Source organism: Poecilia formosa, unplaced genomic scaffold (assembly GCF_000485575.1).
Source record: "Poecilia formosa unplaced genomic scaffold, Poecilia_formosa-5.1.2 Scaffold122, whole genome shotgun sequence".
Lineage (NCBI taxonomy): Eukaryota > Metazoa > Chordata > Actinopteri > Cyprinodontiformes > Poeciliidae > Poecilia > Poecilia formosa.
Genome location: NW_006800061.1, coordinates 335,180 through 352,870, shown reverse-complemented (window position 1 = coordinate 352,870; position 17,691 = coordinate 335,180). Strand labels below are relative to the sequence as shown.

General features: G+C 37.3%; 2 protein-coding genes across 4 annotated transcripts in view; one reads left to right on the top strand and one right to left on the bottom strand.

Moving 5' to 3' along the window:
• Nucleotides 1–1,064, bottom strand: part of LOC103144126 (G-protein coupled receptor family C group 6 member A-like) — a 9,600-nt gene extending 8,536 nt beyond the window's left edge. The window contains exon 1 of the mRNA XM_007560944.2: nt 693–1,064. The gene's annotated coding sequence lies outside the window, so the exon portion shown is untranslated. The remainder of the gene's footprint in view (nt 1–692) is intronic.
• Nucleotides 257–16,900, top strand: tmem63a (transmembrane protein 63A). Of its 3 annotated transcripts, none has more exons than XM_007560943.1 (23): nt 257–485; nt 2,230–2,395; nt 2,606–2,685; nt 2,852–2,921; nt 3,008–3,045; nt 3,144–3,286; nt 4,235–4,286; nt 4,379–4,487; nt 4,587–4,657; nt 4,757–4,837; nt 5,260–5,377; nt 6,831–6,964; nt 8,424–8,567; nt 8,885–9,038; nt 9,130–9,236; nt 9,324–9,410; nt 9,495–9,560; nt 9,770–9,932; nt 10,609–10,714; nt 10,814–10,981; nt 13,113–13,228; nt 13,322–13,372; nt 14,599–16,900. In XM_007560943.1, the coding sequence occupies exons 2-23, from the start codon at nt 2,258–2,260 to the stop codon at nt 14,725–14,727; spliced, it is 2,325 nt and encodes a 774-aa protein (XP_007561005.1). In that variant the 5' UTR covers nt 257–485; nt 2,230–2,257; the 3' UTR covers nt 14,728–16,900. The 3 variants fall into 3 exon arrangements, with proteins under 3 accessions (XP_007561005.1, XP_016531400.1, XP_016531399.1); XM_016675914.1 differs by having other exon boundaries at nt 3,144–3,290; nt 4,239–4,286; XM_016675913.1 differs by lacking the exon at nt 257–485 and adding an exon at nt 1,111–1,197.
• Nucleotides 16,901–17,691: the final 791 nt, after the last annotated feature.

Sequence of the window (17,691 nt, the reverse complement as noted above, 5' to 3'; positions counted from 1 at the left end):
TATATATATATGTTTTAGTGATATTCAATCCATGTTTGAATATCACTGTGTTCCATATATTCCTACACATAAAAACATCAACACACACCTACATGCTCCGGTGTTTAGCTGCTTTTATTGTTTGTTCGGTTCGATATCGTCCTTTAAAAACTTTCTAAACTGCTGTTGTCACTATAAAAAGTGTAATTTGTGCAACCAGCTTTTTAAGTTTTCTACCTGAAGGGAGCGGCTCGAGGGCTGATTATCTACTGAGCACGAGACATGCGTTAGGAAGTTCCTGCTTCTGCGCATGTGCGGAGAAGTGAAGGAGAAGAAGTCCCGCATACTTTTGGTTATGTACAGTACGAGGAAATATACTTTCAGAGTTTGTAAGGGACAAGATTGTTTGCGAGATTTGTCTGTAACTTACCCAGCCACTTGCAGATAAGGAATTCTCGTTACATCAGCGGCTGTGGTCCTAAATTAACTTCAGACGGTTTGTGAAGGTAAGTGCATTCTTGTGTGGCGCAAAGTTTCTGGGTAACTTCCGTACGTGTTTTTCTAAATTAATTTATTAAAGCGCTTAATATTTTAAGCGGTTATTAGTCTGGTTAGTGTTAATAAATTACAACTTAAAACGTGTGTTCAGCTGTGTTTGGTCAAGGTTAAAAAAACCCCAAAACAACAAACTACCGAACAGCTGCTTGACTTACACTATTCCTGTTTATGCTGAGACAGTTTGAGACACGTCACAGAGCTATATGAAGATTTTTAAATTGATTATTTGCGGTAGACGAGAACAGTTAGCTTTGTCATGCTTCTCAAGTCCTGTTTGTTTCTTCATGACTTCGTCTATTTTAGCCGGAAAGGGCGTGTGTCTGTGGTTTTATTACTTGGAGAACCAGTACAATTAAACTGGCTTTGAGTACACAGAACTGCTCTGTCACTGACAGTATCTCATCTCTTTCTTCATACAAAAGCTCCTTTGGGCTCTAAAGCTGTACTCTCTTATAAACCGCGGTCGTAATTGATGTTGCACATCATTTGTGTCAAAAATAAACAGACGCTTCCCACAAACCAGACATCAAATGCATCTATCTGCCATATATCTATGTTTTGGATGTTTCCCTGCTTCAGCACACCTGACTTCAATTGATGGATGATTTGCAGTCTTCTGAATGAGTTGTGTTAAAGCAGGGAATCATCTCAAATATGCAGGTTAGTGCACCTTGGGGACCAGGGTGGGGGAGGAAAAAACAAAATAAACAAAAATAAATCAGCACTAACAAAATGTAATGCAAACAAAAATGCAACCATGGCTACTGCTTAGAAAAACAAAAACAAAAAAACAATATGGATTTGGACTGTTATCATGTTATGTATTCCCTATATTGACTATTTTATTGGAGAGCATTTTGAAGGCCTGCTAAAATTGCTTGCTGTTTTCAAAATCAATATTCTACTATTTTTGCAATTCTAGCCCCTATTGTTACCATAAGGGGTAACAAGTTGGTCTCAGCTAAGTGTTTCTATTTGCTCTTCTAGAGCCTGTAGTTAGTTGCTTACAGAGACGTAGCTTACCAACTAATTGCAAAATAGGAGTAATGGGTGGTGCTCCTTTAGTTTCAACACCATGATGGGTTTTTCCACTACTGGAAGTATTTCCAAACGGTTTAATTTGTCTTTGCTATGAGAGCAAGGGGAACTTAGCCTAGTTTCAGCCAGCTTAACCACAACCAGAGGAAACGCTGTGGTCACTTCAGCTCTTACTTTAAACCATAAGAATATTATGTTTTATAGATGTAGATATGAATTTGTGATTCATCTCTTTTGTAAAATGCAGGGATAATGACTGGCCAAAATGAAATGACCAAAAATGAGAATATCTACAGGTGGTAAGGTTGGAAGGTAGCTTTCATTGCAAGCAAAAGCCATATTAAAAGATTCACTGCTATGAAACATGCCAAGTAATGGCAAACACAAAGCAGTTTATCAAGTTGCTCAATATTGCCAAACATTTATTAACTATTTTTTTATGCACAAAGTTGATTGTTGCACTGACAGTGACATATATTTTATTAATTAGTTAGTAACTTCCTAAAGTGTTTAAAGAAAGATATACTACACCACGGTATTAAAATATAATTATTTGTTTTAGTTAATTTGGGTGGTATACAGTTTTCCTGATTCTCTGCCTTATTGGACGTGGTCAGATTATGTTTGAAAGTGTGTTTCTGTGATTCTCTACAGATTCTCCAGGCCTCGCCTCACTCCAGTGATGTCTACTTTGTGGCCTATGGTGATCTCTAATTCTACACCTCATTTAAGCTGCTTCAGCTCCAACCAGACTGTTCTCTCAGGACTCGACTTTGGAGGAGTGCCAGTTGTCCTGCTGCTTAACTTCTGCGTTTTCATTGTATGTTTCCGTCGACCTGCCTCTTATGTAACCAAAATTGCCTTTAGCATTGAAAGGCTTATGACATCAGGACTTGCTCTGTATAACACCATTCAGTAAACTCAGTACATATTTCTTTTTGTTCTTACAAATGAGTTGATGTCTCTTTGTCTTGTTTTCTACACGGAAGTCATACTCACCCTAAATTTGCTCTTGTTTTGATACCAACAGTTTCTGCTGCTGGTCTTCTCATTTATCAGAAAGAAGTTCTGGGACTACGGTCGTTTAGCTCTGGTCGCGGACAATGAAGGGTTGGTTAATACCTTGGCATGGATTTTTTTTTTTTTCTTTTTTTCTGTTGTTAAAACGAGGAGATGGTTTGGCAAATATACTGACAAGAATTTAAAAGTCTAGATTAAAATAAATTGTGGTTTTAGGATAAAAAAGCATTTTTACCAGGAAACTTTTGTGTGACAGGTTTAATGAATCAAAACATCGTCGTTATGGACGAATGCCGTCCACCACTGAGGACCCCGATTATGAGTCGGTATGCAACACCATAAAAAAAATTCTATCTCAAAATGCTGCCGTATTTAGTATTCTTTGTAATACAGTATTTCTGCTCCTGTACAGGGATTCTGCTCTTGGCTGCCATTCATCGTCAGAATGGAGTGAGTCTTATTGAGCTTTCTTCATTTTCTTCTGTGTCTTTATTTAACTTAAACGTGTTTTATTGCATGTTGCTGATTATCTTGTGTTTGTGTTTCAGTGAGGAAAAAATTAAAGAGAAATGTGGCATGGATGCTGTTCACTACCTCTCCTTCCAGCGACATTTGATCATCCTGCTAGTGATCATCACTGTCACCTCCCTGGCAATCATTCTGCCTGTGAATATGTCTGGAAACCTTTTCAGTAGGTTTAACACCGAGTATTGCACCCCATCTGACAAAGACTCCATTTCTTAAAAGTTAGAGTTCAGCATCTTCTCAAGTGTTCAGTAATGCTGAACACTAACAGACTTACTACAACTAAGCAGAACAGAAAAACAGGAAGCAATAAAACACAATCACATGTACAGAAGTAATCTTGTTCCTTTGTTGTTGTTTTTTTTAACCTTTAAAAACACGGAAACGAGCCGTCAGTAATGGTTCAGTTCATAACGATGAATAATTTGAGACAATTTTCAGTAGCTTACTTTTGCTCTTTTTATTTAAGAAAATTGGCTTTTGTATCCAAGAAGTAATAGCCGCCTGCAGAAGGCTGCTTTTAGCATTTTTGTTTTGATCAGTGATCATAATCTGTCAAATTTGATAAAAGTCTGTTTGCTTACATGGTTTCATAACAACATGTAAATGTAATATGAGCTCCAGAAAGTAATATACAAGTAAATTATAAGTGAGGTTTGAACAGTTTCATGATTATATATTCTAATCTTCTCTTGTAAGTTCAGAAAATGTTTAACCACAAAGAGAAATAAACTTTAAGTTTGACTGGGTACAAAAGGAAACTAGGTTTGCTTTAAAGCCCAATGGCAAAAGGCATAAAATAACGGAAGCCAGTGTTGTGGTGTATGTAAGATACACCACAACACAACATCAAACCTAAAAGCGAACAGAAAATAAATCTGGGGCCGAGAACATGTCCCAACCACATCCACAGCAATATGGGCGATTTTCAATATTTCCAGTAAAACTAAATAGTTGGCAACACAAAATAATGTCAGGAAATAAATAAAATGCACGGCGTAAGGGGAAAATCAAAATGTTCTTTTATAACTGGGCGAAGATGTTCACACGCTCAAAATATTTGTATAGTGTCTCTGTTGCTTGACAAAATAATACTATGACTTCATTCTTCTAGGAGATGATCCCCATAGTTTTGGAAGGACAACTATTGGAAATCTTTCCATTCAGTAAGTATGATTTAAAGATTTATGAGCTCTGGTAATTAGCATGCAGTGCTGCTGTCATAAATCTTAATGGTACCTACCATTTGTTACACCAGAAACAACTTCTTATGGCTTCACACTGTGTTTGCGGTTATCTACCTGTCCCTGACGGTAGTGATGCTGCGATTACACACGTCCAAAATGAAAGGCATGCGCAGAGAAAGAGTGAGTCTATTTAATAGTTGCACAAAGCAATTGATATATTTTTATATATGTATATATATATATATATATATAATATACCTTTCATCTCATTTTCTGTAGGCCAGAAACACCCTGTTTGTGTGTTCGATACCTAAAAGAGCAACAGATGAGCAAGTAAAAACTCACTTCACGTACGTAAAATGACTTTGACTTGACTTTTTGTTTTGAAGCAACCATATCACTAGTTAGGATCTATTGCGTTGCTCATCTGCTGTTGTATTTGTCCTCAGGGAGGCATATCCTTCTTGCCAGGTGTGTGCAGTGACATTGGGGTACAACGTGGCCAAACTCATGTACCTTGATAAGGAAAGGTAAGATCTTAGAGGTAGCTGATTTTCTTTTCTGTACTTTTAATACTCTAGACTGTAATTTTATTTATTAATACATTTGAAATGAAGGCTGGAAGATGTCGTCATGTCTCCACGGTATTCTCATCGTTTGAAGTAAACCTCGGGAACTTGCATTCTAATGCAACACAGTTTATTTTGTCCAAAGGACAAGTTATTATGTCCATCATGAGTGGAATATTAACATTTACTGCTCTGTGACTGCTAGAGATGCAACTACGTGCTTAAACATCATCGGTCAAAAGGGAGTGGCTCTGTTTAGAAGAAATTAAATATATTTCAAACACAGTCTTCATGCAAAGTAGTTAAGCATGAATGCTAGTTTAGCTTTACTTTTAGGTGAGCACCCTTTGTCTGTGTTTATGTTTTTTGTTATTCCCACTCAGAGTTCGAGCTGGGACAAACCTGCAGTATTACGAGCGTATCCTGGACAAAACAGGAGTGCGAGAGCTGATCACCCCTCGTGTATGTGGCCACTTCTGCTGCTGCTCTGGCTGTGAAAAGGTGAGATTAATCCTTTAATCAAGGCGTTCTTTATGTCACAGAGTTTTCTTCATCCACAGCAGCGATCAAACTACTGCTAGATCAGGCAGTATCCCAAGACCTAAACCTCAGTCCAGGCATGCCTCTTTAAAAACAATGCAGTTTTAAATTACAGTTAAATAACACATTATACTTCATCACTAAGGAAGTATAATGCAAAGGAAAGTAGAAAAAAATATATATTTTATATATTTTAGAAAAAAATATATATTTTTTTCTGCATTTATCCAGACCCTGGACATTTTCAAAATGTTTTACTTCAACACATTTGAAAATGTGTTGAAGTAACCCTATTCTTACTTGAGTACATTTCTGACTACTCTACCCCCTCTGCCTATGTTCAATTCCTTACCATTTAATTGATGCCATGAATGAACCCAATCCTTTCTGTGCAGAAGTTTGCTCACTGTTGCATTCTACATATTTCGAAGAAATCTTCATTGTCACAATAGAAAGCGCAAAGTCAGGGAGGAGACATTAGACCAGAGGCCAGCAGCAGGGATGATGATACAGGGACTGATCAGGTAAGAAGAGATTACAACTTGCTGAGAAAAAGACATGTGTTTCAGGGAGAATGCAGGCAGGTGTCAGGACAAGGTTTTTACTGATATTACACACTCATTCACACTTTAAAATAGTTTTTTGCCTGTATAGCTTTCATAGGCAGCACACTGTTTTCCTCACAGACAGTTTACATCTCACACATTGTCTGATTTTGCATTTAAAGAAGTAGATTTCAGAGGTTGGGGACATTGGTTTCTAAGATTTCAGCAACATATGAGATATAGTACAGTGTAGCAGCTGTGTGACTTTTGCATTCCTTGTTCATGTGAGTGGTATTATACTTATATCATGTTCGAAATAAATAAAATATCCTAAGTTTTATGCTAGTCTGAGCATAACTACTCAGCATTTTCTGGTGAGTCATGCACACTTGTATCCGTTTATGTCATTTTTGTTTATTTTGTATTAATAAACAATGTAGTTATTTCATGTTACATAAATATTCATTTACATATGTATATTGAATCAAAAGCATGGATCACAAATATATATATAAAGCACCCTTTATATGTATATATAAAGGGTGAAAACTACTTAGATTGTTAAGGGAAAGACGGACATAAACAAACCAAAAAGTTGCAAATCTTTTGGCAACACTCGGAAGTGTAGCTGATGACAAATCACAAATGTGATATTTCATCAGAGCCTCTCATAGTGATAATTTTAAAATGCATTGATCGGAATACTAATCTGATACCTGGGATTCCAAGGTCATTTGTATTTTAAGAGATCTATAGAAAGAAAATCGGTAAAAAAAAAAAGAAGAAAAACCTAAATATTGTGGCTAAAAGGGGAAAAGTTAAATAAAAGGAAACATTGTTTTACTTGAACTTTGTGTATTTTCTCTCAGGTTGATGCCATAGAATATTACAGACATAAAGAAAAGCTGCTGCTGGAGGAAATGAGACGACATGCAGAAGAAGTGCCACGGAAGCCTCTGGGTGTCGCTTTTGTCACATTGCAGAATGAGGCTATGGCAAAGCAGTGAGTATCCGTTCTTCATTCAATGTTTGCAATATCTAACTTGTTCATACCAGTTAGTATGAAAAGGTTCTGTGATCTGCTACAACCACAAACTTCAAATCAGTTTGAGATTTAGAAGCAGCGCATAACATAAGCATGGTTTATACAGCATGAAAAACATGGTGTACATTTGTACTTATCAATACTTTGACTAGACCAACCTCTCAGTACAATTAAGCTGCAAGTCTTTTAGAGTATGTTTCTACCAGCGTTGTACATCTGCCAACAGACAATATTTAATATGTGCGTCTGTGAACAGCTACTTTTCAAGCTTTTCCAAATATTCTCAATTATACTAAGAGCCGTACTTTGACTGGGCCATTTTAAAATGTGAATATGTTTTAACATGAACATATTCACATCATTGTACATCACTGTAGCTCTGGCTGTATGTTTAAGTACATTATACTACTAGTGAACTTCCATCTGAGTCTGAACTTCTTTCAGCTGTTTTCTTCCAGGATTGGTTTTAGCTCTACTTTCCATCAACTCTGACCAGCTTCCTTTTCACTGCTATAGAAATACATCCTACAGCATGATTTTTGATCTCATCCAATCATCCTTCTTCCACAGGTTCTTTATGTCCCCTGTGGAAGAAGGGGACATAAAGAACATAATAGACTTAGTCGCATAATAGACTTGTGACTAAATTAAAATGGGAGAAGTGAGAGCTATAATAGTTTTCTTTCAATATTTGCCTTTTTTCCCTTGCAGTTTATAACTATGACATGTCTTAGCAACAGATTCTCTGCACCTGCCAGTTTAGGTGGACCATGATTTCTTAGTACTTTTGCTGTGTTGCCATACTTAATATTTTCAGTGGATGAACAGCGCTTTGTGAGACGTTCATAGCTCGAGACATTATGTCATAAACTAACCCTTATTTAATATTCTCCATCAATGACTCGTCGGGTGTTTTTCCAACCCTCGTTTTCAAGGCACACTACCCTGCATGTGTTAGATGTTTCCCTGCTTCAGCACACCTGATTGCTATTGATGGCTGATTAACAGTTTTTTGCTGAACTGCAGTCACTTGAATCAAGTGTGTTATATCAGGAAAGCATCTAAAACATTCAGGGCAGAGAGCCTTAAGGATCAGAGTTGGGTTAACACTGCAGGCCTTCACAGAATGACTGATCAGAGTTAAAAACCTTTACAGAACTATACTGCATTTGTGGAGCACTCAATGGAAATATTTCTGTCAAGATGCGTCTATGAAATAATGGTTCAATGATCCTTTCATATGCACAAATGTGCCTAATTACAGTAGTATTTAGTAGCAGTCATTTGGAGCTAACATAACTTTTTCTGGTATTGCAAATCTCAAATATATGGTTTTAAGGTAAAACTGTGTGCCACCAGCAGGGTGGTACTGGTTAATGATACTGTGCATCACTAACTGCTGTGTAATTCACTGTAGCATCCTAAAAGACTTCAATGCCATCAAGTGTGAATGGCCAGGCTGCTGCTGCGGGAGGGAGCCTCAGCCTTCGTCTGTCAGCAGAGATCTGAATGTGAACAAGTGGCGGGTCAGCTTCGCTCCACATCCCAAAAGTGTTTACTGGTAAGATGAGAAACATCAACACAGCACACACTGGGTGCTCCCTGTACATCCCAACAGTGTGTTAAAACTATTTCTATGTTCCCTTTAAATTGTGTTTATTTACTATATTATTCATTGTAAAAAATAAAATAATAATAATAAGACGAAAACAACAGGGTGGGGTTTAATAAATGCATACATTTACAACATATTTAGTTGTTTTGAACATTTAGTTTTATCTTTTTTAATCTTGCTCATATCTTGCTTTCACACAACAACCTCTGATGGTTTTTATTTTCTTAGTGCAACTTCTCTGTTTTGCTTTCCATGACCACCAGGGAGAACCTTTCAGTGCGCGGTTTCTGCTGGTTCATCCGCTGGCTGGGAATAAACCTCTCCCTGTTTATCCTGCTCACCTTTCTGACGACTCCCACCATCATCATTAACGTCATAGATAAGTTCAACGTGACTAGTCCAATATACAACCTTAATGTGAGTTCTGATGACTCAAAGAACATGAAGCTGTCATGGTTTTGTTTTGGGAGGGACAGTTAATCTTTATGTTGCTTTTTTCTCCATCTAGAGCCCCATCATCAGCCAGTTCTTCCCGACTCTTCTGCTTTGGTCGTTTTCTGCATTGTTGCCTACAATTGTGTACTTCTCTACTCTGGGAGAGGCACACTGGAGCATGTATGACGAACACATTACACTGTGGTAATGAATGCATTGAACAGGTTTTTATGGCAAGTACATATTTTTATTTTTCTGTCATCGCAGGTCCAGTGAGCAGCTGAGCATGATGCGAAAGTTGTACTTCTTCCTGCTCTTCATGGTACTTATTCTTCCCTCGCTAGGACTCACCAGGTAATCCGGATCAAGCAGAATGCCACCTTCCAAGTGAAGTTTTTTTATTATTTCAAGTAACTTTGTTTGTTCTTGTCCTTGTAGTCTTGCGTGGTTTTTCCGTTGGCTGTTTGATAAAACGTTTCTAAATGACGGGAAAACAAGATTTGAGTGAGTATTTTTTTTTCTCATTGGTTCTCTAAATTTAATTCAGTTATATTCTTTAATTAGGATTAAGAAACGTGGAATTATTTGTTGCTTTGTCTGACGCAAGCAATCATTGTCTGGATAAATGTTTCCAGTTTTGTTCTGCTGTCCCACAAGATGGTATTCATAGGTGTTGATTTTTTTTTTTCTATTTTTTTTTTTAAATCCTCCAGGTGCGTGTTTTTACCGGATCAAGGAGCGTTTTTCGTGAACTATGTGATCGCGGCCGCCCTGGTGGGCTCTGGGATGGAGTTATTGCGGTTGCCAGGGTTACTGCTTTACACCGTACGTTTGATACTTGCTCGCTCTGCTGCAGAAAGAAAATACGTCAAACAGGTAATGACATTTTATGCTTTTTCTCATATTTTATTAGCTATTCTTGTACACATGCATATGTAAGTCAGCATATTGTATATGTATAGGTATCACAATGTATAGTATATTTATGCAATATGTTATATCATAACATATTGCATATCTTATGTGCTGTATGCAACTGGTTTCAGTTCTGTAGAATGTAGATAAGTTCTACAGAACTAGAAATTAACAACTTAAATCTCAGATTACAGTGACAACCACATGGTTTATGTATGAATAGGGAGTAGGAGTAAATAAGTTAATCTTTTTCCCTCTCATTTTCAAGTCAAATTGTTTTCTTGCTTATGTGTAAATACAGTAATATTTTATAAAAATGAACTGGACAATTTCTTGTCCATAATGTAAACACATTTTTGAATATTTTGTATATGTGTATGTACATGTATTTCTTTTCATTCCTTTTTTACCCAGTAAGGAATATAATATGCATTTGTCCTCTGTTTGTCTCAAAATAAGTAAAACAATAAATATCTTTAATTGTAGCAAAACTTTGACAAAAGTGTCTTTAATAAGGGTTGTTATTTCACATTCTAGGGTTTTTGTTGTACTAGAAATGTTATCTATTTTATATGAATATACGTACTGCTTCATTTAGAAGTTAACTTTAATGTTGTTTTTTTTTCTTTCTTCACAGCACCAAGCGTATGAGTTTGAATACGGAGCCATGTACGGCTGGAATTTGTGTGTGTTTACGGTCATTATGGCTTACAGCATCATTTGCCCCATCATTGTGCCATTTGGTAAATAATCAGAATCCCATTTTATGCTTAATCTCTGATTGTTGCCAAGTAACATGAGCGTTTTGGTAACATGTGACTTTATGTTTGTCTCCTGTACAGGTCTCCTTTACATGCTGCTCAAGCACCTGGTGGACAGACACAACTTGTTCTTTGCGTACCTTCCGACTCGCCTCGACCGCAGTGTCCACCTCGGAGCTGTTGACCAAGCCTTGGCAGCACCAATCATCTGCCTCATATGGCTCTACTTCTTCTCTGTCCTGAGAGCAGGTTAGAAATAAGTGGCTTAACATTTAATGTACCCACAAAATTCAATGTATTTTATTAGGATTTTATTTACAAAATTGAAGGAAAAGATGTTTTTGTTTTTTTTTGGCAGTTCTAGACCTGGAAAGTGAGGCATACATTTGTATCGGTATTGAGCACTACTGAGTCAATAGAACAAAGGTTTGCTCTAATTACAGTTGAGATATGTCTCCACCTACTTTGTACATTTACAGACTGAAATGTTGCCCATTGTTCTTATCAAATAACTTGGGCTCAGTCAGATTGGATGGAGAGCATCTGTTGACATCAGTTTTCAAGTCTTTCCACGGATTTATTGTAGGTTTTCGGCTTGGACTTTGATTGGGCCACTTTAACAAATAAATACTCTTTGATCTAAACCATTAAATTGTAGCTCAGGTTGTATATTAAGTGTCATTGTTCAGCTGGAAGATCAGCTTCCATCTCAGTTACGTGATGCATCTTTTAAAAGATTTTCTTCCAATTTTGTCCAACATTTAGCTACATCCACATTTCCATCATCTTTAACAGATTTTTCAGCCCCTGCAGCAGGGAAGCTTTCCCACAGCATAATACTACCACCACAATGTTTCACACTAGGGATTGTCTGTTAAGACTTGAAGTTAGTTTTCCTGCAACACAACATTTTACATGTTGTGCAAAAAGTTCCATTTTGGTCAAATTTGACATCTAAAACGCCTTCATACCCTTCAATTACTTTTGGCAATCTGCAATTGAGACTTCTTCAGATTTGATTTCAACATTATCGTCTTTCTTTTTCAACCAAATTTGTTGAGTTCATGACTAATTGTTTAATTCTCCTGCCTAATCTATGGATCTGAGCAGGTCCACAGAGTTACAATGGGCCTCTTGGCTGCTTCTTTTATAAATGCTCTACTTTTAGGCGTTTACATAGGGTCATTTACTGTACTCTAACCAACCTTTAGAGTCCATTTGCTAATAAATTGGGATTCTGATATGGTTAGATTTTTATTTTGATGTCTGAGAGTTAAGAGACTTAGTCAGTTTTCAGATTTAAAAAAAAAAGTATCTTTTGAGATTTCTGTGAATATTTTTGCAAGGCACTCTACACTTAAAGAAAGATTTAAAAGTTGGACATGTTGATGACATTCATTTTGAGCAGTCGGTACATTTTGTGATTTAGTGTTCTTTAAACCTTAAAAGGTGAGTGTCTTTACACTGAAGTCATGTTGACGATTCTGCTGAAGTGCTGATATTTTAAGGTGAAATCCTGAAATGAGAAAAACGAAGCTCTGATAATATGTCCCTTGCAGTCAAAGGTCACAATAAGCAATCCTCCCTGTGAAGTGTAAGCAATGTTAAAGATATGTAAACAGTACGTAATCTGCTTGCTCCCTTGCAGATCAAACATTGTGTTCCAGAACTGCATGTCTCTTAAGTGTGAAAAGCCGGTTCAGTGTAGCGGCACTCTGAGCGTATTTGAGGTTTTTACTTTGTTGGATAACAATCGGGAATGAACAGCTTGTGTTAAAAGTCCCTAAGGCGCCAACTGAACCTCAAAACTCAAAGTTCAAGGTTGTAAAAATCTCAAATTATTGAAGGTTTATATTTTGACTTCTTCATAAAAATATTGCCTTTAACGTGCCTTGGAGAGGAGAGCATACTTCTTATTTTGAAGATCAGGAAATCCCAATTACTACAATAAAGGAAAAACGTTCAGACAGTTGAAATGAGTTTTCATGCATACCTCTGTGTTGTGCAACATATCATTTGACTTTATTAAAAATGTCTCGTTTTGACAGCTCACCTGTCTAGCTGGAAGGAAAATTACACTGTAATTTATTGTGATATCCTCCTCTTTTGCTCAGAAGAACTATCTGCAATAATTAATGAATGATTTACTGCCAGTGTCACATTATGTTTGCAGGCAGATATTTTGCTATTATAAAAGTTACTGTTAAGATTAATCAAAGGATTGTCTGCTTCAAGCAGCTGGAAGCAACAAACACACCTGTCTGAGGCAAATAAGTCGGTACTACGTCATGATTTGCCTGTTTTTGTTTTTGTTTTTTTTTACCCTGCTTGTTGTTTTGTGTTCTTGGGGGTCGACATTTCATCCTGTACTGTCTTTCAGGTTTCCAAACGGCTACGTCCCTGTTCACCTTAGTTGTCCTGTGTTTCACTGTCTTCATCTGTTTGGGCTTCACCTGCTTCGGCCTCTTCAAGTACCTCAGTCCTCATAACTATACGGTGAGTCTTCCCCCACCTCTGCGTGTGAGCGCACCGTTGCCGTGACGTCATCCTTCACGCTGAGCATTCAACTTGTTTGTTTTTCTTTTTCAGGTGAAAGAGGAGGACCAGGATACAGTAGAGGGAGTGGAAGAAAGTACTAAGGTGGTGTACTTGGGCCTGTTCTTTCAAAATAACAAGTTCCACTGTCAACAAAGATCATACATGTCGAGAAAATGTTCCATGCTGACCTGAAGTGAACCTCGCTGTTTGTTTGCTGAACCTTATTGGTCATGTTTTCTGGTGTTGGTTATTAACTAAGAAATCATTACCATCATGTCTGAAATATTTCTGTTTGGAGACAGTACAACAAACAAGGAGACTTGAGGTAGAATACACACATGGAAGACTGTACCAAAGTTGAAATGAGCAGATTTACCACATTTTTGGCTAGAATGTATGGAAACCTTGCATGCAAAACATTTTGCAGTTCTTTAACAGTGAGCCTTAAAGCTTTAGCCTCAGTTTGCATGGCAGCAAGAAAAAAAACTGTTAAGCTTTCTAATTGACTGTTCATATGTGCAACGTTCAGGCAAATAACTACTGCTTGTAGTAATTTCTGGACCTAAATAGTATGACATCTAGTCTTCCCTATTTTGAAGATGGACTAAATATAATGGCTCTATGTGTCAAGTTATATTTATACCAAAGGCTAGCAGGAAGTTATGGGTTAGTGCTGATAAGATTATCAACTTTCTGATCATTTTAAACATGTGAAGTTTCAACTTGGGGGTGGGGGAAAAAACTTTTGGTTATATACATTTTATTGGAATTTTTAGGGGTACGAAAAAATTGTAGTTATTTTAAGTTGGTTTAAACAATTATTTCTTAACAGATTTTTGTTCTAACTGAATAACCATAAGTAATAGTCACCATTGACTAGTTCACCCTAAACCAGAACTAGTTCTACATTCTGTTCATGCTTTTAAAACTGAATTAAACCTGAATATACGTTTAGAGTCTCAAAATGAACTATTCTCCTCTGCTGTTTTTTTTCCTCACCTAAACTTAGTTTTTATTTCCAGATTCTCAATAAAATAGCTTCCATCTATTTATTTTCAAACTTTAGCTTTCAGAAAGCGAAACAAGTGTGAAAATTTTATCAAAATTTAGTAGTATATATTTAATTGCAGCCATTTCTAAAACACTTTGAGGTACGTTTCTGTTATAAATACAGACAAAATTGTCAATCATGCAAGTTAAAGACGACATCTGTGCTCTCATTTAGACTATGCTTTCTTCTGCGGAGATCAAAGTTTGTTACTCAGTGCTTTCAGATTATGGAAGATGCCATAAATGCTAACCCTCTGTCCTTATCTGCACATCTGCAGGTTTACCTTCCAAGAGTGCTCGATACCCAATCACCGGCCACCACCACAAAGGAACCCAGACCTCAACAGTCGTATGGCTCCTTAGACGACGGTCTATCTGAGAGCTTTAGTCCAGTGGAACATAAGTAACTCCAAGGGTTCTTTTGCGCTGCACCTTAGAAACAAAGCTGGCTGTAGTTACCAAAAGTGATTCTACTTGCTTTTCAGATCTGATTATAAACTGTCCCAGGGAGTCCCACTAACACTTCCCCTGTTCAAACATCAATCCACCATCCTTACCGCCATCTGTGATTAAATCGCATCTAGTGTTAGTTTTCAGGGGCTTGTTTATAAGAAGGAGAAAAAAAATATATCTCAGGAAATTTTTTTGATATTTGACTTATCGTTTGCACTCGAGCAGCATAGACAGAACACATCCTGTTTGAGGACACTTTCAAAAGGACCAAGTAATGTTTGTAACAAACACTGCCATTCAGAACAAGCCAAAAACTAAGGAACTCTTTTTTTTGGCTACTTGCACATTTTAAACCTACAACTTACCAAAGAGCTGGACGAGCACAAGTAGATATTTTCACCCTTCGAGGGAAAGATTTTATATCGCACCTTCTGTATCTTTTATGTTTACTGAAATGACTAGTGTTTTTGCTTTATGAGACAGAGAAACCAAGACTTTTGCATTTACAAATATGGCAGAGGGTTTGTGTCCGGAAGTTCATTTTTTGTTGTAATTATGCATTACTTTTGTATCCACAGGTAAAACAGCCTTACTTTACATTTTAAAGATCGAATGAATCTTTTACCTAGACTTTTTTTGTTGTTGTTGAATGTAATAGATTTTTAAGTTATTTTTCGAAGAAGTTCTTCATACTTTTTTTTTTTTTTTTGTCAAAATGGTGAAGGAGTTCAGTGTTAATATATTGTCATTTTTAAACTCGAGGGAGAATTTGAGGTACATGTGCTCATCTTGTCACCAGGGGGCGCTGTTGAGCTGCAGTAAAGATTTGGGTCCCCTGAAATATTCATAAAGCTGTAACAAAAAGGTCAAACCCACAATGTTGCATTGAGCATTTCTAACTTATTCTGACACTGGTCTGGACCAGTTTTCTGAGCTGCAACCCTGCCAGCTCCACCTCCTCACCTGATCCTTTACTATTGTTTCCTTTTCTTTTTCTTACCCTCTCTTTCTCCTGGCCTTTCCCCTTTCTCACCACAGTACCTGCCTCAGTAGGGAAACACCACTGTTGTTAAATAAAGGGCTGTCTAGAAGGGGACTGCAGTGATTAGCACAGTCGTTTGAGACGGGCGATGAAGTGCTACACTATCACGTTGAGGTTGGTCGCCGTGGTGAAAGGAAAGGTTTGGACGAGGCTCGCTGTAATCTAATGGAGCCTCGCAGTGGCACTAGGAGAACAAAAGCCAGTTCAGAAGCAGTAAGAGTTGAAGAGGTTTTCAGTTGCTTCGAGAAAAACGACTTTGCTTGTTCACTCGCTTTGCAGTGTTGATGTCTGCACATTCTTTTAAGGTCCTTTCAGGCTACAGAATGGTAAAACACAAGTCTGAGGAATACATTTGTCAATTTATCTTTACAAAGCACATTTAGAGTATTTGAATAAAAGATTTTAATGTCAATTCTGTAAAATCTGAAAGCACCCATCTGTTTCTTTTTTTTTTTTTTTTTGATGGGGGTGATCATGGCTCACCACCCAGGTTGTCATTTAATCTGAGGGCAACCCAAGAGTGGCACAGAAAAGAAAATTGCCCACTGTACCCATATAAATCGTCTCTTGTTGCTTACATGTCTGGTAAAATCCAGGATCTGATTTATGGATTTTGATCCTGTGTTGAATTCCTCTTTTTGCACTATTTTTAGCACCTCTTGTTCAAAATCTAAAAAGCCTAGAGCTGTAAATCCTTCAGAGAATTATTTTTGCAGAGATCATCTTAAACACAGTTTTAGGTTTACTTCTTTTTGTGAAATGACAAAAGAAGTTGATGCTGTTTGTTTTTACATAAAACCCACTTTAGACAATAATGAAAACTGCTATATTCACAATTCAAACCTGGAGTCAGTTATTTTGAGGTGATTGTAGATTTTAAAGAAAACTTTTCTTTTTTTTCTTTTTTTTTTTTTTTACTTTGTGAAAAATAAGAAAAAATATTAAATGGAGGAGCTGATCAAGGATGCCATTTGTGCAAAAGTCACCTCTGCTCTGTCATGAAGTTGAAGTTTATATACGTTTAAGAAACAAATACAGTTTTTACTGTCATGTTTTTCATTAAAGTACAAAATATGACTATGTAACTCCACATGGCTCATTTTGTTTAAGTTGTAATAATCAGACAGAATCTGTCATGGCTGCAATACAAAAAAAAAAACGCAACAAAGCCACATGACAAAGCTGTGCAGAGTCAGGATTTGGGGGCCACTAATGGATCGCAGATATTCTCACGCAGCTCCAAGAACGGGGAGTTTGATGTTGGACACCTGATATACTATCTGTGCTTCGTGTATACAACGCCCAGCCGCTGCTGGAGAAACTTCCTCTGAGGAGCAGAAGTAATAAAGATGTTACGACTGTGGGCCTCGGGAAGCATTGGCGTCCAGCGGCTAGCGCAACGCCGAGCAGCTTTCCAAATCCACACATCAAACTAAACTCTGACCCAGAGTTTGACGCGCCACATTTCACTGGCTCAGCTCTTGGCCACGGGGTTCTCGACTTGTTCTCGTGGGCGTGTGAAAGTTTTGATCCAGCTGCGTGTAAACCGGGTGTGGCGTGCAGCATCTTGTGTTCAAATACACATGTATTATGTAGTTTTACACAAAACTGGCTATTCATTTGGCGTAAACCACATTTCTGAAGATGGGAACCCGGAGACGTGCAACATTTTGCAAAGAATTTGAAACCTCAAGTTAAAAAAAAAATAAATAAATCCGTAATCTTTAAAGTTGTATGTTCCTTTCAAAAGTATTGCAACTCTAACTTTTTTCACATTTTCTCAAAATGTCTGACACTTGGTATGAATTTATATGCAACCCCCTCCATTTCCATTGTTTGGCTCTGTATGTTGAGGGTCCTTATTCTGCTGGAAGGA